The 27,209-nt window shown below is 52.0% G+C and overlaps 1 protein-coding gene across 1 annotated transcript in view; it reads right to left on the bottom strand.

The window, feature by feature from the left end:
• The window catches only part of ALDH4A1 (aldehyde dehydrogenase 4 family member A1), a 27,393-nt gene continuing 184 nt past the window's right edge, over nt 1–27,209 (bottom strand). Inside the window, exons 2-15 of the mRNA XM_032787557.2 lie at nt 21,172–21,265; nt 20,573–20,665; nt 19,321–19,368; nt 18,014–18,169; nt 16,318–16,467; nt 16,043–16,117; nt 12,720–12,907; nt 11,057–11,130; nt 9,106–9,302; nt 8,655–8,702; nt 7,501–7,653; nt 5,903–6,024; nt 4,983–5,101; nt 1–4,717 (exon numbers count right to left, since the gene is read on the bottom strand). Of these exons, the coding sequence (XP_032643448.1) occupies nt 4,605–4,717; nt 4,983–5,101; nt 5,903–6,024; nt 7,501–7,653; nt 8,655–8,702; nt 9,106–9,302; nt 11,057–11,130; nt 12,720–12,907; nt 16,043–16,117; nt 16,318–16,467; nt 18,014–18,169; nt 19,321–19,368; nt 20,573–20,665; nt 21,172–21,265 (1,630 nt within the window). The 3' untranslated portion in view covers nt 1–4,604. The remainder of the gene's footprint in view (nt 4,718–4,982; nt 5,102–5,902; nt 6,025–7,500; nt 7,654–8,654; nt 8,703–9,105; nt 9,303–11,056; nt 11,131–12,719; nt 12,908–16,042; nt 16,118–16,317; nt 16,468–18,013; nt 18,170–19,320; nt 19,369–20,572; nt 20,666–21,171; nt 21,266–27,209) is intronic.

Genomic DNA, 27,209 nt, shown 5'->3' with positions numbered 1-27,209 from the left:
TGCTTTGCAAGTCTTTTATGAGCAGTACCTGCCCAATCCTGAGTAGTATTCTCATCCCTCAACACAATACATTCTCCCACACAGGTGAGACGACAGCAGCAGCGACCTTTCACTTCGAAAATATCTTGCAGCATTCACCCCGAGTTGAGCTGCAGCAAAGAGCGATCCAGCTCGAGCACAACCGGTAAATCATCTGCAAACACTCACAGCTGTTTGGATCAGCCAGACCACTGAGCTAGTAATCTGAAGTCCTTCCGCTATGAAGGACCTGGTCACCCACTTAGCTTTCTGTCTGATCAACATTGCTCTCTGTACAGTGCATTTCAGGTAAGACCAATTTTGCTAACATGCCATCAACAGGATACAGACCACGTTCTTGTGTAGACAACAGCATTCAAATTATTACTAAGAAAAAATCAACCAACGGGAGCCCCAGCTCCTTATAATGAGAGTATGAAAATGCTGGTTCCCTTCCCAGCTTTTGGAGGTGGAGATTTGCCATTACAGATCACACAAGCCCAGTGTTTGGCGAGGGAAGGTAGAGTTAATGGGCAAACTGGAGGACAGAATTAAACAAGACTTTATTACTTCTCTTTGTTGTGTGGCAGGGTGGCAAACATAGCAAAGGATTCTGAGCAGCAGTTTCTAATATTAGAAAGACATTTGTGTAGAGTTGGGAAGGAGCAAAACAAAACTCAGTTGTTTTTCACACGTCTCCATCACTACTGTGGCAGTACACCGGGCCAGAGAGTGAGTTGCACAGGGGACAGGCCGCTTATTGTGGCAGTGGCTCTGTTTGCATCCACAGGGTTTTATGCAAGTGACCTCTTTAGTTTTGATCCATGGGATTTGCACCACTTGAGTCTCTGAGTGCAGGTTCCTTTGAATCCCCAAAAAATCAAAGTGGCAGTTTAGCTAATTTGATGAGCTTCATCTGGCTTCCAAACTGGGGCAGGGTTGTTTGAAACAGGACAGAGTTTGCAACTAAAAACAAACCCAGGTGCTTTCTTACATGATCAGGTGGTTCTTTTTGACTCACTGATCCTGCTTATTTCATCCTTATGCTAGGAAACACCCGTTATTCCACGAGGGTCATTCCACGAGGGTCATTCCCTGCTTAAAAGCTTTTCATCTTTTAAAGCTCACTGGTTTTTAAGAGGTACAAAGCCAGGTCATCTCCTATCCCAGATTCCACCATATGTTCGTGGAAAGGAATGGGATAAAATGAGGGAAACTACACCAGGGCAATAGGAATGTGGTAGGATTAGGAGCCGTAGGGCTGGGACAGCAGTGGGTTACTGAGCTAATGCAGCAGTTTTGATCTAAGTTGAGCAAGGAATGAGGGCTGGAACAAGCTGTGAAGCAGGCAGAGGTAGGGTGTAGTAGAGTCTATAGCGAGCACTTGAGGGAGAGCTGCAAGGAAGGGAGTGAGGACCTGGCGAGGATAGCTGAGAAGGAGGTAAGAGCTGGAAGGACAGATACCCAAGTCACTCGGCACTAAGGGTACATCAAAAAACAGTGGTTGGTGACTCAGCTCACAGGGTTTGGGGTCAGAGAGAGACTGTTTAACTGGGCCCAGGCCAAACCCAAAAGTCTACACCACAATTAAACAGACCCTGAGCTTGGATCTTGGCTCAGATCCAGCATTAGCATGGCCTGGTACATCATCTCTTGACAGGCCAGCCCCAGGTATCTAACTGCAGTGTAGACATTACTCTAAGGGACTTGTCTACATGACCCCACAGTGCAGATGCAGGGTTGCAAACTGCAGCACACGCTGAAGTTTTGTGCTGTAAGCAGACCCTGCTAGCACAAACTAAGAGGTACCTACTTCATAGCAGTGTAGTCTCATTTAAAACAGCCATACAGTAATGCAAACTGGGTATCTTTTAGTTCATGCTAGCAAGATCTACGTGGGGTAATTACAGCACTAAACTTCAGTGTGTGCTACAATTCACATCTCTGTAGGCTGTGCTGTGTAGACAAGCACTAAATGCAGAATCAGTGGAAGAAAATTTATTCTCACCGGCAGCGTTATGCAAACTTACCTCACAAACCTATATAAAATAGAGTAGCTTCAGCTATCAATCACATGAATGTTTGTATTTACTGGATAAATTACTGATTTATTTTAATATGCAAAATCTTGTTGCTATTGTGCATACTGGTACACATTAATCTTGTCTAATATTACTTTTGTATTATGTTACATAGTGATAAAAGGTAAATAAGTATCTGAAATCTGTTTCTTTGAATCAAATACTTAATCTAACACAGTGGACTCCTTCAAGCTTACACAGTTAGAACCAAAAAGTGCTAGTAGTATCAGTCATTAACAAACTTTTGCTTCAAGAGTTACCGTTTAAAATGCATACAAGTTTGTGTAACTAAGTTACGGCAACAGCTTTTCTGTCTCATGATTCAGCATTTGACCTTTGCAATAAGTGGATATTGACTTCAGTGGCAGTGACCAGTTATTGACCTGAAAGCTAAATACTAGCCAAGGCACAGTAGAGGTTAACATTTAACTGACTGTACATCTCAGACAAGTAACATCCGTACTGTCAGTCATCTACAGTTTCACAGTTCGGGCTGTGGAACTGTCAACCCAAACAGCTTGCTAACATTCTAACTTAGACAGTCCTGTCCAATCAGGACGTGGAAAGTTGGATACGAGAGCTCAGTGGACACGTCGTAAAAACCTACTCATAAGACTGCAGTAGCATTTGCAATTTAGAGCAGTTTTGCGCCTCAGAACAGGTGGGTGTGTGTCACCCATGCTGTACAGGAACATACAGTCAGGGGTATTCGCTGTACACATAGCAAGCTGCTAAGGCCAAGAGAGGCAAAATGGACTCTTGCCATTGTGCTCAGATCTCTTTTCCTCTGAGCAGTCGATAAGATTCCTGCTGCCACGCACTTGTTACTAACATGAGGCTCACACCAGGGAAAAGGAGATGCGCTCTGGATCCATTCAGGTAACCTCACCGGGGAGTAGCCTGCCCAACTGGATAGCTGCTAGTGAATCGCAGACCTAAAACGTCTTAATGCGCCTATTACTGACGCAGTTGCAAAATAGTATTTGTATGGCCAACTCTTGCCATTGGCTCAGCTTAGCACAGCTAGTGACCGTACTAATGTGAAACATGTGCCTAGCACTGAATCAGTTTTTAAATCAACGGGTTTAATAGCAAAGTAGCCATGAGGTATGCACACTACCAGCCTTCCCTCAGTGCTACATGCAAAATAGAGCTACTGTCACTACGCTATTCAAACTAGAGCCTCTGAACTTAACAGAAAGGAACTCTGGGAAAGTGCGCAGCCAGAGTCCAGGGGTGTAGCTCTCTGGATCAATTCAAGCCAGAGTTTGCATACATTTCCCCCTACTCCCCGGAATAGGACTTCTTAACTAACAAGCATGATTTGTAACCTGGCCCAAGCATTAAACTAAAAACAAGTGTCTGGAAAATAATACAGCTCTGAAAGTAACAGAGACAAGCCCATCCTGTTAATGCCATTATCTGCTCCAGTACAAGTCACATAGCTCTTGCTTCAATTATTTCAGGAAGCTCATGTCAGGGGGAGAAAGCAAAACTGGTCCCAATTCTGGCAGAGAGGGACATGGGTGTTACAGGCTGCTTTTAAAAAAGGATGGACAGAGTTGGAAGACCAGGGCTCTGCCCAGTCTCAACTCAGTTGCTGTTTTCATGCATTACTTCCCTAAATGCTTCTTCCCTCTAAACTCTGCAAAGGTTTTACAGCAGAAGTGTTAATGGAAGGCATTCTATCACCTACAGTGTTTGATGATAAAACACAGGGCTTGTCCACACAAACACTTAGATTTACATCCCAGCTTGCCATAAGCTACCATGCACTAAAAGTTTCTAACGGAGCTTAGATCTACCCCCACTTGGAGTAGATTAAAAGCATTAAAAAAGGGAATTTTTAGCAGGCAGCAGCAAGGTTCACCCAGACTCCGAGTGCCCAGCAGGCTTGTGCAGGGTAGATTTACACCACAACTTGCGGAGAAATAAGTGTCCAAGCCCTTTAAAGAAAATGATTTGTTCCCTCTCCAATGGCAGACTGGGCACTGGCTTCATACCTGCAGCAGGAGACACTCTGTCCCTGAGATCTAGATGGAAAACCACAATCATGCATAGACCAATGTATGGGGAGAAATGGACAAGAACATCTCCACGAGCATGTTCCTCTATGGGATGTGGAGTGGGAGGGCAAGCTTCATGGATTTGTTTAACACAGATCAGCATGAATCCCCGTTATCTAATTCTTGCCAGAACGTTTCTCCTCTACTGTTTCACAGGCCTCCGGTTCCTTGATGAGCAGCTGCCTCCTGCTCGAGGACTGTGAACAAACTGCAGCCTACAGAAGAACCCTGCTTTAGACTAATCCTCTACATCAGGCTTGAGAAATCACAAGGGCTGCTGTTGTTTCTGGGTAACAGTCTGTTAAATTTTGTTTGAAAAAACAAAATGTTTTAAATACTATTAGAGCCGTAGGTTGGCACTGAGATCAGCAACTACACTGTGCGTTGGGAGTCAGTAGTAAGAGTGCGTTCTCCCAGCATGGAAGGCGCTGGGCCGCGATCATTGCATGTACGCGTACTGCCAGTCTCCAAGGGGCACATGGGTCTCCTTGATGGCCTGGGGAGACGTCCAGCGCAGGAGGTAGTAGGGACTGCCTGGTTTGTCGTTGGTTCCTGTAGGAAAGCCAGGAAGGGCTCTTTATGGGGAGAAGGAGTCATTCCCCAATAGGGAGCAGACTCCAGTCTTTGCCCTACAGGAGGTTCCGTAGAGAGATCCCCATCCCACAGCTGAGGAGATGGCAGCACAGAGCCTAGGCCTGCTCACTCCCAGCACCTGGCTGTAGTTCCCAGAGAGGAATATTCACACCCCACTGTGTATGGATCAGCTGACAGCTGTTCCCCTCTCACGTGAACATCTGCCCCAGCACAGGGCTCTCACCTGAGATACGGGCGCCCCCAAATGGCTGCTGGGCCACAATTGCACCCGTCGACTTATCGTTAATGTAGAAGTTGCCAGCTGCGTTCCTCAGAAGCGTCCTCGCTTCCTGGATGACGTTCCTAGGAGAGATGGGGAAGCAGTGACACAGCGGAGGCGGCCACCCTCAGGGCATCATCCTTTCAATCTGCTGTGGGTCTCCTGAACCCATACCGGGTGCAAGAGAACGTAGTGCTGGCCAGAGGTCGCAGCCCAACATCTACCCCCGGCTAAGCAACCCACCCTGCCAATATTGCTCTGGCCTAGAAGATTCAGCATTCCTGGGGTACCCTGCAGAGCCTAGTCAATCCCTGGCCTCTGTGCTGAAGCGGACAAAAAGCTGGTCAACTCTTAGCTACTGCTGCCCTAGGCTGGCCTCAACCACAGCTGTGAAGTGTGTCATTGCTCCAAACCCATCCCCTGTACCACTCAGTCCCAGAGAGTTGCACCACTTAAAGTTCACCACCTCTGATGGCCATGGGGCAGCCCTAACGAGCCATCTGGGGCTGGCAGGACACAGGAGTGTTGTCTTGAGGGAAAACACCCTGAAGACTCAAACAGCAACAATCCCCCTGAACTACCCTTCAGAGCCTCTAGGCAAAAGGTGCAAGGGGCTCAGCTGAGGAGCCTCCCTGCCCTAAATCAGTACTTGGCCCATGCTGTGCAAAGCCCTACCCATGAAGGGGTAAGGGGCCATTGGCCCAGGACTTCCTTGCAGCAGAAGACAGTGATGAAAATGGAGCTAATACACGTGCTGGTTCTGCATGACAGAAACCGAAGGGTTAAAATTATTCGCCCCCTAGTGCGCCCTGGAAAGAAAGAGCAGAGAGCGAGTTACTAGCGCACACTGCTAGAGCGTGTGCGGTGAGAATTCAGGGACTTACTTATCCTGGGCGAACACTGCCCCCGTGAGGCCATAGGGGGATGTGGTGTCTATAAGCTGTAGGATTTCCTTGTACTGCTTTTCTGGATAGACATACACAGTCAGGACTGGGCCAAAAATTTCCTGCGTAGCAAAACAAAGGCTGTCAGGGCAGGAGCAGCCGAGCCTGCATGCCGGCGAGCGCGGCGCACAATTGCTGCGTGTTATTGATGGCAGCGCCTGCTGCTTGAACAAATCGCCGGTGTGAAACGGGAGAAATGACTGGCACTGTGAAAGCAGGAGGAGCACAATCAATTCCTGCAGGGAAGGACGCCGGGGGAAGGCAGAGCACCATCTCCCAGCCCATCGGGCTCCAAGTGTAGCATTTGCTTGGCAGGCAGTTCCGTCCTGGTCCTGCCAAGGACAGCAGTGTGCCTTCATTGTTATCTAAGGTGTTTAGGGTCCTGTACTTGGGCCAGCCTCCCACTCACACAACCCTTCAATCTGGATGGATGAATGTTCATTAGAGTCATTCCCCTACACACTTCCATCCCCTTCAGGCCGCAGGACGGAGAAAAGAAACAGCTGCACCTACACTGCAGTGCTGGCTGTCAAAGGCTATGTCTACACAGCAATTAGACACCCGCGGCTGGCCTGTGCCAGCCAACTCAGGCTTGCAGGGCTCCAGCTGCGGGGCTGTTTCATTGCTATGTAGATGCCTGGGCTTGGGCTGGAGCCAGGACTCTAGGGACCCTGTGAGGTGGGAGGGTCCCAGAGTTCAGGCTCTGCCTGAGGCTGGAAGCCTTCGCAGCAATGAAACAGCCGCAGCCGGAGCCCTGGGTGCGAGTCATCTGGCATTGGTCTCTCCTCGCAGTGTAGACATACCCCCAAAGGCCCTCCTGTAAGCCCCTGCTTCATTAGCGAGTGGCAGCGTGTGGAAGAGGAACGCTAGGCCCGGCAGCAGCCAGCCCTAACCCCGGGCCCATAGAATGGGCTTGGGATGAGGCTGCTGCTTCTCCTTTAGTTCATTGGGCTCTAGTTTTAGGTGCTTTAGAGGAACCCGCCCAGCTGGCCTTTCACAGACACAGCCCTTGTCTTTGTTTGCTGTGGTTTCCGTCCATCACTAGGGTGAGCCAAGAGGCGTGGTGGAATGACACTCAGCTAGCTCTCAGGAAGGGCTTCCTGGCACATACAACCGGCCCCTCCCAGAACCTGTGGATGCTCCGTCACTCGAGCAGCTACAGCACAGGGAAAGACAGCGTAGGGAACAATCCTGCACTAGTTACTATGCTGCACCGGTGGCCTCCTATTTAACTGCATGCTCATCATGGAGCTTGTGCTGCTCTGAGGCCCAGTCGTGTCAGCACCTCAAGGCCCACAGGAGGGCTACAAGTCTAGACAGGAGGCAGCAACACACACACACACACACACCAAGGAGCAGTGCAAGTTACTCATTAAGGGGAGGGAGTCCTATGGGATCAGTCCTAGAGGATGGGAATCTCTGGCTTAGATGGCCAGATTTCTCTCTCAACAATCTGTGCTTCCGCAATGGCTATTCCTCCTGCTCGTCTCGCTGTCAATTCAGCCTCGACCCCCGCAGGAGAGAAAAGAGATACTCACCTCTTCCATGATGGGGTCCTTTGGGTCTTTGCTCTCCACGATACACGGCTCGACAAAATACCCAACGGTGTCGTCACATGTCCCCCCCGCCAGAATGCTGAGGTTGGGCGACGTCTTGGCGTGTTGGATCCACTTCTTAATACGTGCAAAAGACTGAAAACCACAGTATGAGGAGGAGTCTGAAAGGAGGCATTGCCCGTCGGCTACACTAGCCATGGATCCGGCAGCGGCAGACGCGCCATTATAGCGCGTGAAGCCACTTGCTGGAGTGCTGCCTAGAAGGCAGCGCTAGGTCCACATCTCGCTGCATGCCCCGGGGTTTGCTTTCAGGAGGATGCCCCACGAGCATCCCTGCACTTAGAATCTTAGGCCCCTTCTGGGCAAGATCATGACGACCATCCCTAAGGACAGCAGTCTCAGACAGGTGCACGTGCAGTAAGGCAGGGGGTGTCCAGATTTGGCTAGAAACCCAAAGCTGTGTACACTTTGCACATTGCAGCTGGCCCCGGGAGACACAGACCCAAGGACTACTAGCAAAGTGGAGCATTGTATGCTGGGACCTGTAGCATAGCCAGCTACACCTCTGTATTGAAGATGAGCAACTGCAGTCTTATTTGGCTAGTGCTTTGGCCATGCCATGGGGCAAGGACAAGAGTAGGGAGACAGGCACAGCAAGGGGCTGCACAAAGCCTTTACAACGAGGGCAGGCCCTGTGCCGCAGAAGCTCCTTCTCCGCAATGGAAGTGGATGAGAAGGATTTGCAGCCAAAAAGCCACCTGTATTGCCAGCTGCCTGCCCACAAGCTAGGAAGAACACACTTAGGACAGCACTTGCCAGCTCAGCTACATCTGGAACGATGGAAGGGGAGGAAGTGCAGCCCCTGACGAGGCCCAGGGCGAGGGAGAAGGGATAATCAATACCCAGGAGGGTTTGGCTGGCTTGGAGAAACCAAGCGAGGCTTCTAGTGGAGCAGCAAGAAAGCTGACTTAGGAGATCAGAGTTCGGCAAGCCAAAGGGGCAAAAGGGAGCAATGGCACATAGGCCAAAAGGCCCATCGGCATGCCAGAGCCACCCCATAGCAGCCAGGACCCACCCTCTGGAGGGACTCAAGCGGTCAAGCCAGCAAGGGGACTGGGGCAGGGGACTGGTCTTACCTTGTCATCGATCACAGCTGAGAAAAAGGTCGCAAAATCCTGGGCAGGCTGCGGAAGGAAGAAGGGGACCTGGTGAAAGAGTGAGCAGGCTTCTTCGCTCTACAGGCCATCAACTGCCTCTGAGCGCCAGGCAGGTAGCTCGGAAGGCAGGAGGAGGAAGAAAGAGAATCTAAATCCCTCGAGTGACACTTGTCCCTTCTTTAATATCGCACATCCCCACACCCCTAAGAGGGAGCAGCCGGCCTTTTTCAATTACGCTGTGGCGTTAACAGTTCCTTACCATCATTCCTCAGCAGTGCTGGCTACAAGTTAATTTCTAATCACTAAAAAGATGAGGGGGGAAGAACCAGCGGATAAAAAGCTCGGTTCAATAGGAATTAGCAGCCAGCTACTCCAGCCTCTAATCCCATCAGCCACCCGCTGAGCCGCAAAGCCCAGCAGCTCCACTCACGTCTCCCACTTTGATCTTCCGGTGCTCCTCCAACAGTTTCACTTTGATCTGGGGCCACAGCGAGTCGGGGGCGTAGAGGCGGGAGCAAGCCGAGCATTTCTGGCCGCTGTACTCGAAGGCCGAGCGCAGGGTCCCGTTCACTACGCTGGGCACGTCGGCTGAGCTGTGCACGAAGTGGAAGTTCTTCCCACCGCACTCTGAGGAGACACACAGACCAACCCATCCCGGGCGGGAAGAGCCATCACTGCCTCATCCCTTCCAGACAGAGCGACTTAGGGCCAGCTCCAGCTGGCTTCGTGTACAGTCCCGCTTAACACTCGAGCAGCAGACACCGCACCCTCCTCAGCCAGGCCAGCCATCTGCCTACCCGGCTCACCTGTCTGAATTACCCTGCCTCGTGGTCGATGGGATGCAGGTCTGGCTCTAAGTGAAGACATGTGAGGGATAAATACCCTGCCTAACTCTGCTCCAGCAGCTCCAGCCAAGTGTCTCCCAGCGGCCCTGTGAGGAGTGTCAGAATTATCAAACCCGTTTTGCAGCTGGGGAAACCGAGGCAGTGACTCACACTAAATCACCCTGCAGGTCAGTGACAGAACTGGAGTTTGAACCTTGTTTCCTTAGTCCTAGCCTTCCCTCCAGCCTTGCAATCCTTTGGGTTCACCCCGTCTCTTCCCTTTAGGGTGACCGGACAGCAAATATGAAAAATAGGGACAGGAGTGAGGGGGTAATAGGAGCCTATATACGAAAGAGACCTATAAAATCGGGACATCTGGTCACCCTACTTCCCTTTCTCCCTCACTAGGTACAAAGCAAAGGGACCATCGTCCCATTAGAAGGAGGTGAGCAATGGGTTTATATGGGAGTACAGCATCTGCTGTAGGCTCCTATGAGTGAGCAGAGAAAGGAGGACGCCCAGCATGGAGCAAGAGCCTTACAAACCACCCACCTCAATAGCTGCAACAGCACCAACCAGCCGTTGGCACCCTACCCCCCCATGCTCTGCCCCAGGTGCCCCTAACAGCCCCACAACCACCCATCCTCTGCTCTTTACCCAACTCCTCCTGCAGTGAGTTGGGTACCACATCCTGTCAGAGCAGCCTCAGCCATTTCTGCACCAGGCTCGCTGGGGCCAGCTGCTCTTCCCAAGAGGTTCACTGCAAGAGGCCTCTCCAAACTGATCTCAAAATGACATCGGGTTCTCTAAATTCCTCAGCTTGTTCAGCTCAGCCGGGGCAGAGCACGCTCCACTAAGGACGTGCTCTGGAATAGGATGGTGGGGGGAATACTGGATGTCAGCTAGGGCAAAGCTAACCTGAATAGGGGAAGGAAAGCATCCATGGGGTCCCCACTGAGTCAGCTTTGGCTCTTTAGGCTGCGTGTAGGAGACAGACCTATACCACTCCACATGGCTAGGCACACGAGGACTCTGCCCTGCAGTGCCTGGGACCTGAGTACAGGCCCCTGGGATGTCCATATCACCACCCTCTGTCCTCCCCTAAACTGAGCACTGAAGAGCAACTGGCCCCATCTTAAAACTCAGCACAGCACAGAGCAATTAAATGAAGTGTCCCACCCAGCAAGGCTCTCACAGAGCCCTCAGACTAGAACCCAGGAGTCCTGGCTTTCGGGACTCTGCTCTGAACAGTAAACCACACTCCCTCCAAGAGCTGGGAAAAGAACCCAGGAGTCCTAACTCACAATTCCCTGTTGCACCCACTGGAGCCCATGCCTCCCCAGGTCTCTCTCCAGACACCTGTTTTATTTCAAATGCACATGTCTGGTAGGAGACCACCTGAAATACAACACAGCCACGGAAGTGAACAGCAAGCTGGCCACACACGCCTGGCTAGTTTGCTGCCTGGTAGCAGCTCAGATCCTGCTGAGGCGTTCCCCTCCAACTGGCATGGCCCACATGGCTCTTGTCCCCCCGAGAGCGAAGCCTGGGCATTACCTCCTGCCAGGCGCGGGAAGGTGCGGTATCGATCCAGGTTCTCTGACACCTGCTTCCAAAGGTGCTTGAAGGTTCTGAAAGGCAGAGGAGGAGAGTGAGACCCTGGCACCACACCGCGGTTACTCAGCGCACACTGGAGCGAGCATCTCTAGAGCTGTGGAACCAGACTCCAGCTCTCAGGCCCCAGGAAGATTTGAGATTGTCCTAAAAACCCAGATCCACGAGCTGAAGAAACTTCACCTCCCCATTCCAGCCAAGAGGCCTGATCCAACACCCACCGAACCCAATGGAAACAACTCCCATTGACTTCAACAGGCTTTGGCTCATACCTCGAGAGAGCAGGGGAGACAACCTGAGAACCAGGGCCTAGACACCAAGGTGATGGCAGGGATGGAGAGATAGTGAAAAAGGGGAGAGAAAAGTGGCACAGCAGAGAATAAAGGAGAGAGAGTCTAGCAAGAGCTTCCAGTTCTTTTCTTTCCCTCCTTTTTTGGTTCTGACTGTGACAAACCCCTGAGCTGCAAAAACAATAAAAATGCTAATATGCTCCCACCAGGAGAGCGCCGCTAATCCTAATTTATGAGCTTCCCACCTTTAAAGCCCAGTGCTCATCAGACCATGTCATTCGGCTGGTTAGCGGGGCCCCCCGGTTTTAATAGTCTGTCATCTTTGGGAGCAGTGTTTCAGGCAGGGCTAGTAGAGCCCTTCGCGGGAATAACTCACCCTGAAGGGCTGGGAGCCGAGTGGGAGTTTGCAAATCTACATGGACAAACGGAGCACCTGCTTGAAATGCCCTTGATCTGGCCATGGAGTCCTTCACCAGGCTAATTCACATCCCTTTAATGCCTGTTGGCAGGGTGAATGTGGAACAAACACCACATCCCTTTCCTACAGCATCGCTCTCCCAAGGAGCTCTCTAAAGGCTTTGCAAGCAATTAACGGAAGCTCTGCGGGACAAGTTAATATCACCCCCAGTTTTCAGATGAGGGTTAACCTCTCTCTGTGCCTCAGCTGAGAAACTTGTCAGGAGTCCCTGACACAGAATGAGATCAGGACCCAGGAATCTGAACTCCCGGCTCCCTATTCCAGCCTGCAGAGAGAGTCCCTGTAGGGAAAGAACGGTAGATACTCCAGAGTTTTAAGTTTGCTGCATGGACTAGGTTAGGTGCCATCTACACCACCGCTTTTAACTGGGGCCCTACCCCTTGGTCACAGTGTAAATGGGAGCCTGGATTTGTCCACCAGCAGCCCTGCAGGAAGTCCCCACAGCAAACTATTTACAGTCTTTGGAGTCTAGAGAAGCAGGGGCTTTGGTAACGTCCACAAAGGTTTCATTATGCCCTGGAAATTAACATCATTCCACAGCTGCCATAATGTGTCAAGTGTAGTTTGTGCTTACACCATCAGAGAAAATGGGGAGTAGCGAGATGACAATGGGACCCTCTTATAGCTGATCTTTTTCCTTTCTGTCGGGATTGTCCCAATCTTGACCTTGCTTGCAGGGCATTAACCAGTCCTGAACTAGCCTCCAGTGCCTGCAAAACACTGGTATGTTGCTGCATCACACCTGAGCAGAGGATGCTGCAGCAGCAAGACCCTACCCTGCCTGACCCAACCACCTCTCCGAAGCACCGACCCTCGGCCAGCTTCCCTGCCCGCTTACGGCACGCTGCCCGTGAAGTTGAGCCCGCAGAAATGCTCAGAGCTTGTGACCGTGTCTCCAAAAAGAGCTCCGTCAGCCGGGACGAACTGAATGACGTTTGGAGGGAGACCAGCTTCCAGGAGGATCCTGTAGATGGTGAAGTTGGACAGCATGGCGGTGTCGCTGGGCTTCCACAGGACCACATTTCCCTGGAGGAGGAGGAGGAGGAACAAATCCACTGATCACAGAGGGCAGCCATGGGCTTAGATAGCGGGCGATGAGTGGCCCCCTCACTGCTGACCCCAGGGCTCCAAAGCTCAATGATCCAACCAAAGCCCCTGTCTGCCAGCGAAGCAGATGGGGGCAGAGCAGTGAGAGTCAGCTGTGTTTGCAGGGGGGGGGGGGGGGGATCCAGCAGCGCTGATGTGCGTGTGATTGATACCCATCCCCTGCTTTTGGCTTCCAGTTTCCGTTTCGAACAGCGCTGAGCTTAATGCCTGACTCAGCCGAAGCCTCAAGACTTCTCCCCACTCACACTGAAACCCGGCAGACCCCATCATGACCCTCTGCTGATCTCTAGCACCACTCCCATGCAGATCTCCCACCAGCTGAGCCTGCCACCCCCATTTTACAGAAGGGGGAAACAGTGGCAGGAGAAGATAAGGGACTTGTCCAAGGTTACAGAGCGAGCTGTGGTGCTGGGAATGGGACCTGAGTCTCCGCCAGCAGCTTCAGCCACACAACTGTACTTCCTCCTTGGGCCAGGTTTCCTTGAAGCTGAGTGTAAACCAGTAGGTGCTTTAACTAGCCAGGACAGGGAAATAAAGCTCCCGGCTTCAGTCCATTTAAGGCTTTCTTCAGGACTGGTTTTTATTGTCCACAGAAAAGGGTGAATGAACTGAAAGACACTGGGCAATAATTCCTAGAGAGGTGCCCTCCCCGCCCCCCCTTCAGCCAGCCTGGAGGGAAGAGGACACGTCCTACCCCTTAGCTTCCCTTTGACCCCAGCTTCCCCTTCCTTTTATACTCTGCCCCAAGCAGCCATGTGAGCAGCAGGGATCCCTTAATCCTCTCCTAGTGCTGCACCTTTCCCTCATCGCCCTGGGCCTGACTCACCTTCGTAAGAGGCTGAAGCCAGGTCAGGGGCGGCTCTAGCATTTTTGCCGCCCCAAGCACGGCAGGCAGGCTGCCTTTGGCGGCACGCCTGCGGGAGGCCCGCTGGTCCCGCAGATTCGGCGGCACGCCACCGAATTGCTGCCAAATCTGCAGGACCAGCAGACCTCCCGCAGGCGCGCCGAAGGCTGCCTGACTGCTGCCCTCACAGGGACCCGCAGGGCGCCCCCCCGCAGCTTCCCGTCCCAGGCACGCATTTGGAGCACTGGTGCCTGGAGCCGCCGCTGAGCCAGGTTTGAAAGGTTCGACCCAGTTATGTGCTACACCCACTACGCCAGCCACTCGGCCAAGCAAGGGGTGAGCTATGTGGAAGCTCAGGGCAGCGCAGTGGTGTCGTGAACCAAGACACAACAGTCACAGCAGACAGAAAGCAAGGTGGGGACAAGGGGCCGTAAACATTTGTCCATCTGGACTGGATGTTCAGTTCCTGAGCCTTTCAACACAAACCCTCCCCTCCCCTCCCCGCTTTCTTCCACTCCGAGTGGTGGGAAAACTACATCACTCAGCAAAATGTTGAAGTCACTGTGAAATGCAATACAGGCCGGACTCTGTAGTCCTTTGGCCATGTTTGATGGGGAATCTGAGTTAACTCAACACAGACACTGGCTAGTTCGGGCAGGCTAGGGCTTAGTTAGTTTCATTCAGAAACTTTTCAAATACTGGCCCAGAATCGCTCCATCTGTTTGGACCGCGCCAAGCAGCACAAGTGGTAAAATCAGGCCAGCTGAGAATTAGCTAGCATAAGGGAGTGCTCTGGTGGCATAGCTGGCCCCTACACCAAACTTCACCCTCACTCCCAAAGCACAGGTGGCAGCGCAAGGCACATCTGTGCCACACCAATTCGCAGCTGGCATAAACCAGAGCAGCCTCTAAGCTGCTCTAATTTACACTGATGGGCAGGGGCATGTGCAAATGCCCCAGGAGGAATCAAGGAGCCCTTCCTTGATCCCCGCCAACCCTGCATCAGGCAGATCTTGGTGCTGGAGAGACACTCGATGCTAATACTTCTCTCTCTTCTCCCCACCCCCTTTCTTTTGTAAACCTATCCAAGAGGCTACAGCAGAACTACCAAGCAAGGCTGGAATTCCAGTCCAACCCAGCATCACAGAACTGCAGCAGTTTTATTGTTCTGACCCACTCCCTCTTCTGCCCTTCCTCCACCCCACACAATCCAGCTGTTAGGAAAACCCTGGTATATCCCGCCTCATGCCCACTCCCAAGGCAGGACTCAAGCTGAGGCTACCAAGTATCAGCTTGCGGCACTTCAGCGCTAAGAAATCCCATCTGCTCACCCAAAGCCCAACGTATCAGCCTGATCTGATGCAAGCGCCCGTGTAACACTGCCCGACTGTGAAATCAGCAGCCTCATTAACAAGTTAATTTCACAGTCTCGTAATGCAACCAGTGCTCTACAGCAGATGCTGATAAGGGTGCAGAGTACTCACACCAACCTTTCCACGGGCAGTGCTCAGCGAGAGGACAGCACGAAGGCTGCCTCCCATAAAAGCCCACTGTAGCAGAGGCTGTACCCCAGCCACGCCAAGGTAAACTAGGCACGCCTACCTACTTTCTCTAATAATTAAAGAATAAGGGAACGGTCAAGGACAACAGATTTAAAAGAGATGAAATACATTTTTGCACAATGCATAGCTAGCCAGGGGAACTCACTGCCACAATATGTCACTGAAGCCAAGAGCTTAGCAAGATTTTGGAGGGGGGCGGGGCGCATTTAATGTAACCCATTATCCATATGGGGAGGCCTGAATAAGAATAAAAGGCAAACAAACCCTCATGCTTCAGGCCATGAGATAATCACTAAATGGTGGGGGTCAGGAAGAAGCTTCCCCTACAGGCAGCTGATGCCATAGTTGTCCATTACAGGGTTTCCTACCCCCTCCTATGAAGCATCTGGTAACGTCAGAGATAGGATACTGAAATGGGGGGGTGCAATTAGTAAGAGCACCTTGATGTTTGCATTTCTTACCATTAGGGGGTTTGAAATTGCAACCTTACCATTCCATTAAAGCAAATTTCTTTTCTGATTGTGGAGCGTTGGTTGCTCGGCTATCCCTGGGGGTAGCACACAGGGCCGATTCATTGGGCAAAGAGCCGTCTAATCCAAAACCCCAGTGTTGCGTAAAGAAAACCCACGCGCCCTCCTCCACACTCACCATCAAAGCTGGAGCCCCTGCCAGGTTCCCACCAATCGCAGTGAAGTTAAAGGGCGAAACAGCTGCAACAAAGCCCTGCGTGCGGGAGGGGAAAGGGAGAATTTACACAGTGTAACGTGCACACCCCAAGGGAGGCCGCAGAAGTGTGGAAAAAAACTTCCCACCACAGCTCATGATGCACAGGGAGAGCATCTGGTCTGAGCCAGGATTTCTCACGCTCCCCCCACACCTTAGATGCATGTGTCTGAGCCCACCCACCCCACCCTTCCCCTCACCTCCAGCCCCCGGTAGACCATGCTGTTGGTGCTGATGGGGACGCTGATGGGCTGAGAGTTCTCCAGCTCCAGAGCATACTTAGCATTGAATCGGAAGAAATCTATCAGTTCCGCGGCTGCGTCGATTTCCGCCTGCATGACAGTCTTGCCCTGAAAGGGGAACAGGAGAGATTAGTGGCACTCAGGTAGCCCTGAAACACACTCCCGCCCGGCTTTCTCCCTAGGGGCTGACAGACACAGGGGCTTTGCTTCTTTCAAGCTACGTTGCCCCATGCCGCCTCTGCCCCTTGCTCTCACTGGGTGGGTGACGACCAGCAGGAAAGCCAGACTCCCAGATTCAGACTGGGTTTGTTAGTATCTTTCCCCTCCCTCTACCTGGCAGAGCCTTGACCTGCCCCCTACCCCCAGCACAGGGCGACAGATCAGGGCTGGGAATCAAAGCCAGGTGTCCCTCACCAGTAAGTCACCAGCCCTGCACAAAATGACATCTGTTCCACACAACACCCTGTGTAATGAACACAGACCAGACCCTATCACTGTAATTGCTAAGGCGGCACTGGCTGCATCAGCACCCAGGAAATCCCCTTTTTTCCTCTTCTTGCCACGAAACTCTTCTCTGACGGCCCCTTGCTGCTCCCTCGGTCCATTTCAGCAATGCCAGGCCAGGCATCATACATGAGTTAATTCTCTTTCCCTCCATGCACAGCCCCTCCTAGCCTTTCACAGTGCTGTCTGATCTGTGAGCCCGGTATGCAGCCTGGAACCCATGCTATCCTACTGACCCATTTCCCACCACATGCCAACCGAAGCACTCAAGCTAGCAGATTTAAAGGCCTGGGGGCACTCAGCGAAGGGCCTTTGGCTCTGGGGTCTGCTTCCCTTGCTGGGTCAACACAACAGGAGTCGTCGCGATTTAGAGAACAGAACAAGGCCTCTCTTCTCCCGTAGGGTTTTCCTGGGGAGGGTATACTTGTATTTGGAGGGTGGGGGGCTCCTTTGTTCCAAGACCCCATCCACGCTCCGAAGCGGGTGCATCAGGACAGAGCCCTGCCAGATGCCCTGCAGGATTCATACAGCCCCTTCTTGCAGCAAAAGCCAAGGGGGAAATCAGGTTCTTGCTAGAATCTAAACCCCTAGTTGTGGGTCTCACTGGCCACTCCTGATCAGCTGAACCCTGGACATCACCTTCCTTCTAGCCAGACTTCCCCCGTTTCACCCACTGTCTCAGCCAGGTTGGCCCAGGAAGTTTTTGCTGCTGACGCGACACTAACATGGCGCTGAAAGCGGAGCCAGAGCCCAAGCAGCTGCTCACCTCACGCTTCCTGGGTATGTCCACCCCACTCAACAGCCTCTTCTCCCTACCCCTGGCTTTATAACCAGCTCCTGCTACGTGGGAAGGGACAGAGAGAAGCGCCCGCACATCCGCTCCATTAAAAAGATCCCCCCGCAGCTCTCCAGGTGCAGGGAGGGTCCTGCTAGAAAACAGCCGGCCAACGTCCCCAGCAGAAGCGGACGGACGGACGGCTCCAGCCACAAAGGAAGAACTCAGGCTCACCAAGATCTCATCGAATCACAGACATTTCTCATATTTGTGCCACGTCCTCCCGGCTCTTCCTGCCCCCTTCCCTCCACCCCCTCCAGTCATCATGATTTGTCCCAGCAGGTTCTCTGGGGACCATTCCACCTACAGTCTTACCTGCCCAATCATGGTTTTGGCCAGCATTTCCGCTCGCCTTGGCCCACTCAGCATGTCGGCCGCCTTGAAGAAGATCTGTGCCCTCTCCTGGACGGGTTTCAGGTCCCACTCCTTCCGCACGGCCATGGCGGCACTGATGGCTTTGTTAAGCAAGTCCTGAGGCGTAGAAGATGGAAGCCCAACGGATTAGTGCTTCTCAAAATCTCAGTCCCCCAGCCCCACACCCCAGGGCTCGCGACAGCCTCATGGCTCAGATGGAACCAGCCCCACCCCAACTCCGCTGCATATGCAGTCCCAGCAATAACCCAAAGACTTTGCTGCAGGCCGTAGGCGTGAGCCTAGAATTATGCCAGGGCTCATCAGGGCTCTGAACACCAGGGGGTCAAGAACCACTCAAGCAGGCAGGTCAGAATCAAGAGGATTTTCCACTTGCCTGCTAACGGTTACAACACTAAACAAATACCACCACTGTGTGTTCTGATAGGGATTTCAAAGCACTCTACATACATCCCCCAAGCTGCCCAGTCCCAGTGCCAGGAAGGAAAGGACTGAATATCAGAGTCTCTTCAGCCACTAGTGTAATGCAACCACCTCTGGCACGGAAGGCAGCAGCTGTCCAATACTATGTAACCATTTTAGGGCAGGAAAGGGAGACGATTCCCATGTCCAGCTGAAACCGCTAGGGAAATTTGCATTCTGCCAACATAAACCACGCTGGGATCTGGCCAGGACGCCCCATTCAAGGATCGGTCGCGACGGAGGGCCTAGGTTTTACAATTCATTTAGCATCTGGCTGGGACTCTGGTTCAGTGCCAGCTCTGAGGGAAGATGACCTACTACGGAGTTGCCTCCCCCGCTTTCTGCAGCGACTCAACTCAGCAGCTGGACTGTAGCACCGGCTTTCACTCCCACATTCACTTTAAGCAGCTCTGCCCCACTCTCCCCCAGCTGCACTAGCAAGGAGCAGGGGCGCAGAACCCCAAGAGAGGGACAGAGGGATCTGTGCAGGGCGCGGGCCCAGCGGCTGTGGACACAGCGTGAGGCGCTATCCTAGGTTATGCTGTTTAAAGCACCCACAGCCTGCAAGCCAGAGGCCCACAGCACTGCCACATGTTAGGAGCTCAGCCGCATTAAAGCAGAGGGGATAAATGTCACTTTCCCCTGCAGGCTCTGGGGAAACCTCCCTGGGTTCAGTCTGTCACCGGCAAACGACAGCTCGGTGTCCCATGACCATGCGCCCTCAAGCCTGCCCCCTGCAGGTCAGACACTGGGAGGCAGGTCTGGGCACAACCATAGGCCACACTCACCTTGTCCGCATAGCAGAACTTGGCCACCTTATGCGAGTGATTGAACGGCTGAAAGGAAGAGAGCCTGGGGTGATTAATGCTCTAAAGAGCCCCCTGCCCAAATCTACACACCCCCTCTACCCTCCCCCCGCAACACCTCTGTGTACAGAACAGTCCCCCATTCACACACAGTGACGTAGGCTCAAATCCAGGTACAGTGTGTATCCAGCCCCATCCCCAGGGACCCACCCTGCTCCAAAGCGACCTGCTGGGTTCACCCAGACACCTGGGTCCCGCATCAATGACAGACGTTGGGGACACTCACGTGCAACATGCTTTGGTTTTGCCTGTGTGGACTCACGTGCAACATGCTTTGGTTTTGCCTGTGTGGACAGGGACCAAATCGTGTGCACCAGCCCTGGCCTATGCCACCCACAGAGAATCATAGAATATCAGGGTTGGAAGAGACCTCAGGAGGTATCTAGTCCAACCTCCTGCTCAAAGCAGGACCAATCCCCAACTAAATCACCCCAGCCAGGGCTTTGTCAAGCTTGACCTTAAAAACCTCTAAGAAGGAGATTCCACCACCTCCCTAAGGAACCCATTCCAGTCCTTCCCTCCTAGTGAAATAGATTTTCCTAATATCCATACTAGACCTCCCCCACTGCAACTTGAGACCATTGCTCCTTGTTCTGTCATGTGCTACCACTGAGAACAGCCGAGCTCCATCCTCTTTGGAACCCCCCTTCAGGTAGTTGAAAGCAGCTATCAAATCCCCCCTCGCTCTTCTCTTCTGCAGACTAAATAACCCCAGTTCCCTCAGCCTCCCCTTGTAAGTCATATGCCTCAGCCCCCGATCATTTTCATTGCCTCCACTGGACTCTCTCCAGTTTGTCCACATCCCTTCTGTAGTGGGGGGCTCCAAAACTGGATGCAATACTCCAGCTGTGGCCTCACCAGTGCCAAATAGCTCCCGGCTAAGGCAGCTCACCTTTTGTAAGTCTCAGGGAAAGGGTCCTCATTTCTGTAACGGGCCGGTTTGCTACAAGGCAACATTTAATAAGGACTCTAGGTAGAACTACACCCCAGAGGGAGAAATTCATGAATGAGCTGGAGCAATCCCTGGAGAGGGGAATGTCTTCCAGGAAGGGAATAAAACTGCCCCACACTGGGATTCCCCCGTTGTGTCCAAAAGGTTCCTCGCAGGTTCCCAGGGCTCTGCCAGGCCGTGGAGGGGTCATCTAGCAACCAGGCGCTCCCCACTGGGACTCACCGACAACTGGTACCTGACGTCCGACGTCCACACCTCTTCTCCCCCCACCACGCACGGGATGGCCTCCGTCTTGCCCTTCAGATCGTTTAGCGCCTATTGGATGAGTCAGAACAAAAATGAACTGGTAAGAGCCTGGCAGCTCCCCCTCTGCTGAACGGAAGGCAGCCCCCAGGGATGGGAAGGGTGGTCCAGCCAGCCATGGCTTTGATCCGCCTTCCTCCCCCACCACACTCTCAAACCTACCCACGGCCCTGCCAAAGGTCCACGTCCAAGTCCCTCTAGAACCTGCCTGCCAGACCAGCACTGTGCTCACGTCCCAGGGAAAGGAAACCTTGGACTTCTCCAGTACCAAGTTCTGTTCAGACTGAGAACATCCCCTTGTTATGGGGGGCCACCTGCAGGGTTATGGGAGGGGTAACAAGGGTGGAGTGGGCGAAAGGCTTCTCCCCAAGAGGGTAACCATCAGGGGTTGGGAAGGGTGTCCTACCACTTCAGTTGAAGAATCAGCCACTTTAGAGTAAGCCTGGAAGATCAAATGCCACACTGGGGGGAGAAGAGCCCTAGTTTCTTGGCTGCCAACGAACAACTTAGGACAGTACCTTCTGAAGAGCCGCTCGTTCCGGGCTGCCCCGCTTGAACTCCAGAATGGGTTCGTTGGTCACCTCTACAGCTATACGGTGTTGCCATCGCAGCCTGGGAAGGGAAAGAGACACACACTGAGAAGCCACAGTCGTCTTCATTCAATCTATACCGCGGCTGTCCTGCCCGGTGAAGCGAGACAGGCGTCCACAGAGACACTGCTGCCGAGTTTCAGTCCTTACTGTCAGCGGTACATTCTATACCAGACAGCCGGCTTAAAGATCACATTTCCTGCTGAACGTTTTTGTTTGCTCCAAGGAACCACTAAGGTGGCTAGAGCTGAAAGAGGTCGGGAAAAGTTTGTTGTTGTTGTTCTGTGATTGTACAGCTCCTAGCACATTGGGGTCCTAGGCGCTGTGGCAAATAAATAAATAATAATTTCCCTCTCTTTCCCCAGTTTGTTTACTACGTACATTTGAGGGCACTTTGTGGGTAGGCAGTTTCACTGCCTAGTCAGCTTCCCGTGGGTGGTGTGGGCCTTTCATGCAGCAACAGGGGAGAGAAAAGCCATTCTGAAAGAACGGGACAATGTGATTGTAAGGCCACAAGATTTGGCCAGAGGACTGTTGTCGGGGGTTGAAACTACTTTTAAACTTGCTTTCTGAAACTGACTAAGGGCAGAATTTTCAAAAGAACCTAAGTTACTTAGGTGCTACCGGCTGTCTACACAACAAGCACTGCAGACGCTTCCTATAGTAACGGAAGGTGTTTTTCCATCGTCATTAATCCACCAGTCTGAGGGCTCGGTTACGCTTAAACCGCTACAACGGCGCAGCTGCAGTGCTCCAGTGTAGACACTAGCTATGCCGATGGGAGAGGCTCTCCCACTGGCATGGCTCAGTGGTGCTCAATCTTCCCAGACTACGGTACCTCTTTCAGGAGACAGATTTGTCTTGTGTACCCCAAGTTTCCCCTCACTTAAAAAATACAGAAGTGTCCCAGCCACACTATGACTGAAAGATTGCCGACTTTCTCATTTTTACCATAGAATTATAAAATAAGTTGACTGGAATATAAAGACTGTACTTACATTTCAGTGTCTAGTCGACAGAGCAGTATAAACAAGTCATCTGTAGGAAATTTTAGTTTGGACTGACTTCACTAGTGCTTTTTATGTAGCCTGTTGTAAAACTGGGTAAATCTCTAGATGAGATGGAAGACCCCTGTGTACCCGATTGAGAACCACTGGCACAGGTAACCCATCTCCCTGAGAGGCCATAGCTAGGCTGATGGAAGAATTAGGTCAACCTAATTACAGCACCCAAGAGGTGATATTTTCACAGCCCCGAGTCACATAACTAGGTTGATCTAAAAAAATGTAAACAAGGCCTAACTCCTATTTTCAAAAGTGACTCAGGCCCCGAGAACCCAAAATCGCATTAAAAGACAACGGGACTTAGAAACCAACATCGCTTTTGACAATTTTGCCTTAGATCTCAAGCAGACAGCGTCCCTCGAGAACATCCAGCAAAGCAGCACAACAATCCTGGGTGTGGTTTTTTCCGTTTGTTATCATCAGAACAAGGTGTCATTTCTGTAACCTGGAGGCAGAGAAGGCATCTGCTTCACACAGTGACAAATGCAACCCCTTGAGACTCCCTGACTTGCCATCCTATTGGTAAAACACGTGCAGCCTTCTCAGAGCCCAGGAAAATTACTTCTGCCAGTGTAAAGTACAACCCGAGTGGTACCTCTGTTGGCACCACCATGTGGTGACATTGTCCATTGCACCTTTGCCTTATCAGTACTGCCAGCAGCCTTGTGCTGTGATCTAGTGCATAAGTCAGACAGGGTCAGGCTAATCAGTACGTGGCATCCTGAGGCAAGGAAGTCCAGGATCTCCTGATGTGGAGTCTAGATCCATGTCCTTCTATCTATCCTAGGGTCTTATATGGTCTCTTAGTACCACAGTATCAGAGCATCTCACACTCTTTAAAGTGTTATCCTCACCACATCCCTGTGAAAGAGGCCAATGTTATCATTCTTATTTTACTGATGGGGAACTGAGGCAAAGAAAGACTAAGTGACTTGCCCGAGGTCACACTGGAAGTCTGTGCCAGAAAAGGGAATTGATCCTGGCTCTCCTGAATCCCATGCTAGTGCTCTAACCACTAGACCATCCTTCCTCTCCCCCTGCAATGACCTAGAGTTGCAGATTCTTGAGAATGTGCCAGTGGTATCTGAACAGGGGTGGGACATCCTGGCTGGATACTCCTGGAGCAGCGGAGTGCGCATAGATAACCAGGCAGGCCAGGCCAGGCCAGGCGCGAACCAATGCACCATGGAATGCCAACGGGAGGATTAGTGTAGTTACACGAACTGCCCACACAACCCTTCGCCAATGTAATTCCTACCAGAACAGAGTTACGCCACCTCCAATGCAGCTGAACTAGTCCCACGTAAGACCCAAGATAAACCGAAAGACAACAATGCATGCGGGGACGCAAGAACAGTTTCTGCCAGAAAAATATAAAGTTAAACCATAGACAGGAGACTTCCAAGGAGGGAAGACTGATGCAGGAAGTGGTGCTGACAATTCAGTAGGGGGCTTTATTCCACCAGAGTTGCAATTGAACCAACATCCCAGCACGGTGGGAGGTTCTCTGCTGCAGAATGCACCATCTTCCACATGAAAGTGAGCAATCTACACCGCAACTCCTGCTTTTAGAAGAGTTCAGAGTACAGGGGGCAGAAGCTGGGCAGGTTTGTTTTGTCAGTACAGTTCATGCTTCAACAGGTAGCTGCAGATTACCCTGGGTGCTGCAATTTCCCAGGCCCAGTCTGGCATTAAATTCTCCACCTCAGCAATATTTCCCAGCGGCAGTAAGAAGAAAACAACCCGCCAAAGGGCGGGGGGGGGAGGGAGGGGAGAAGCCCTTGTACTGGAGAGAGAAAAGATGTTGACCCAGGAGTGGGTCTGGGAAGATGCCAAGAGAAAGCAAAGGCCACGAAAGATGAATTAGTGGCAGTAAGTAGCATAGAGATGGTCAAAGTTTGGCCTGTAAACCAAGCGTAGCCATGACCACTTTAATACAGAGTTGCGATCCTGTGATGCTACAGTTCGCAGTGGGCAGTGCTCAGTCTTGACCAAGGCAGAGCCTGGCTCAGATCAAGGCAGTCACATATCAAGCTTTCCAGTCTGGAAGCAGCAAAGAACATTATCTTCAGCCCACGTCATGTGACAAAGTGAAACACGAAGCTAGTGCTGCAGATCCTTTACCTCTGACTACCTCCGAGGTCAACCCTGCAACGGAAATAGAAAAGACCCTAGAAGTTTGTTAGACACTAAAACCCTGCACAGACACCAATAATTCAACTGCTGGACACTTGCCTTCTAAAGCTTCACTTAGAGAGTGATTGAGCTGTGACAAACTTCAAGATGATGCGACAAAACCTTGGAGGAAGAGAAACATTCTATGTTTTGTTTGGTTACAATTCCACTGGAATATTTTGTTTGGATTTAAAACATTCCCCGGTAGCCCAGCCTTGCAAGAGCAGGCTGGGGAGAGGCAACAGAGACTGAAAATGACAAACAAGTAAAACTAACCAGCCTATTTTTTCACTGTACAAACTGAGTTAAATTCTTGAAAACAGATGTGACCAAAAAAAAAACAAAACACCAACCTGCCCCTTTGGCATGCTGGATTCCTGACAACTCTCCCATACAGATCTTTAGATATTATGTTTTCAACTACAGAAAAAATCTGAATCATTTTTGTAAGACTGTTTTATTCAAACACACGAAGGAGGAAATTCAGGAAGTCCACATAAGTTCTGGAACTATTTGAATGAGAATTGCCAAAACGCTTTGCGCTGTCCACGTCTGTTACAAACCCACAGCAATGACATATTGAAATCTCTTGGATACTGAGGTTCAAATGGGCCTATATTTTTTCAGGAGGAGGGAGGCTAGGTTACTTTGAAGAGACTTGTATTTGTTAGATCTGATGTAATCAAATCAAAGACATCATCATACACTTCCTGTTGTTAAAAGACTGTGGACAATTCCCTGTCTGTATTCCTTTTGGTGTTTAAAAAATATTTTTATTTTATAAAGCTAGAGCAGTGGTCCCCAACACGGTGCCTGTGGACACCATGGCGCCCGCCAGGGCATCTATGTGCACCCACATACTGGCCCACGGACAAACATCCGCCAAAATGCGGCCAAAAAGCGGCATCACCAAGAGGCGTCACCGCTGAAATGCCACTGATTTTCACTTCTCGGCAGCATTTCGGCAGATGCTTGTCCACCAGCCATGGTCCTCAGTGTCTCATCGTTCAGCACCCGCCACCCGGAAAAGGTTGGAGACCACCAAGCTAGAGTATCAATATTCTTTCTGCTGTAATTATCAAGAGTCAGAACTCTGCTCATCCCCCCCCAATGGGACCAAAGAACAAAACGGCTGCGTCTACATGGTAGCATTAACCTGTGAGATTGGCACCTGGCTCTGAATACTTGGGTTGGCGTAGCATGAGTCTGAGTGTCCCAGCTCCAAAGCCCTGCCCATGTTACCGCGTCCTTCCCGGTTCTGCACTCGCTTGTGTCTGTCTGGAGGCAAAGCCCCTGGCTCTGTGTGCTGAGATGCTCTAGGATTCTTTCCCTGTCGATCGTGGGAGACCTTGTCTGTCCTTTGGGGAGAACTGTGGGAAGGCACTGGAGGACTACCCAGCAGCCCTGTGATTTAACCTGTGTACTTACTGCAAAGCAGGTGGGTTCCAGCCCAAGTTAAAAGCAGAGCCTGGATTCCAACTCACACTCATGGAGGAGTAGGCTGGGCCAGGCTTACAGCACCTCCAAACCTGGCACTGAGGTTTTCCTGTGTGCACACTAGGGGAGTTAAGACTAAAACCCAGGCAGGAGCCTGGGTTAACTGTAGCAGAGACATACCCAGTGGTACCAGAGCAGAAAACTAACTGGAATCCTGCCTGACAGGAGGAAATAGGTAAAGAAGTTGCTCCTGCCATCATGAATCCTGGTACTTGTAGCTGCCAGTTAAATACATTGCAGAGGGAACATGTTTACAGCACAACCTGTGGCAATACAACCCCGGAGTCACACAGGCAAACCTGGCCTCCTACCAGACTAGCAGTGATACCACATTCGCTACCCCCACGGTGGCACCCGCATGTCAGCAAAGCAGACAATAAGCAGTTCATTTAGAAGGGGTGTTCCAAGCACAGGTGCTGCATGAGCCAGAGACCGGAGAGGCTATTTAACCCCAAAAGGGGACACAACCCTGCATGGGTCACCCCTGAACTGGGTGGGGCACCGGAGAAATGCACAGGGAGGGCCGCACGTGTCAATCTTTGAATGCAGCGGGGGAGGGAAGCGGAGGACACCGTTGAGACCTGCCAACATCCGCTTCCCCAGGAGACTCCTGCCTGTCACCTGCTGCCATTTTCCTATCTCAGGGAGCGTAGATAAGCCTAAGCCTTCACTCCCGAGATAGCAGAGGTGTTTGGCAGATAAGGGGAGCACGTGCCGAGGGCGGGGGCAGAGCGCAAGGTGGGTGGGAACAGGGAAATTAACGGAGAGAAGCGGCCGGGGGAAGCCTCCCGGCGGATTCCCCGCTGCCCCCCCCTTCCTGCAGCACTTCCTCTCCCCGGGACTTCTGGGCAGCTGCTCCCAACTCCCCCCGATGTAACGGAGCCGGGGGGAGCCAGGCTCCTCGCGCAGAGCATTGGGGGCAGCAGCAAGACCTGCTGACAGACTCCCCCTAAGCGGAGCAAGCTGGGCCAAGGGGCAGCTCCGACCAGGCGCCTCCTGGGCGGGCAGAGGGGGTCAGGGAGATTTAACCCAGGCCCCCAGCAGCCGGTGTGTGGCAGCGAGAGAAGGAGACCCCGACCCCGACCCCGACCCCGGCTCTGGCTCTGGCGGGAGATTTAAACCCCAGGGGCGGCTCCGACGGGGGCGGCCCCTGGGCCCAGGTCACACCCACGCCGCGGCAGGGGCGCCCGGGGCTGGGCCGCACGTGGAGGAAGGGGGCGGCCGGAGCTG

The sequence above is a fragment of the Chelonoidis abingdonii genome, chromosome 23 (genome assembly GCF_003597395.2).
Source record: "Chelonoidis abingdonii isolate Lonesome George chromosome 23, CheloAbing_2.0, whole genome shotgun sequence".
In the NCBI taxonomy this organism is placed as follows: domain Eukaryota; kingdom Metazoa; phylum Chordata; order Testudines; family Testudinidae; genus Chelonoidis; species Chelonoidis abingdonii.
Note: the sequence above shows the minus strand (reverse complement) of the source record. Positions and strands in the feature narration are given on the sequence as shown.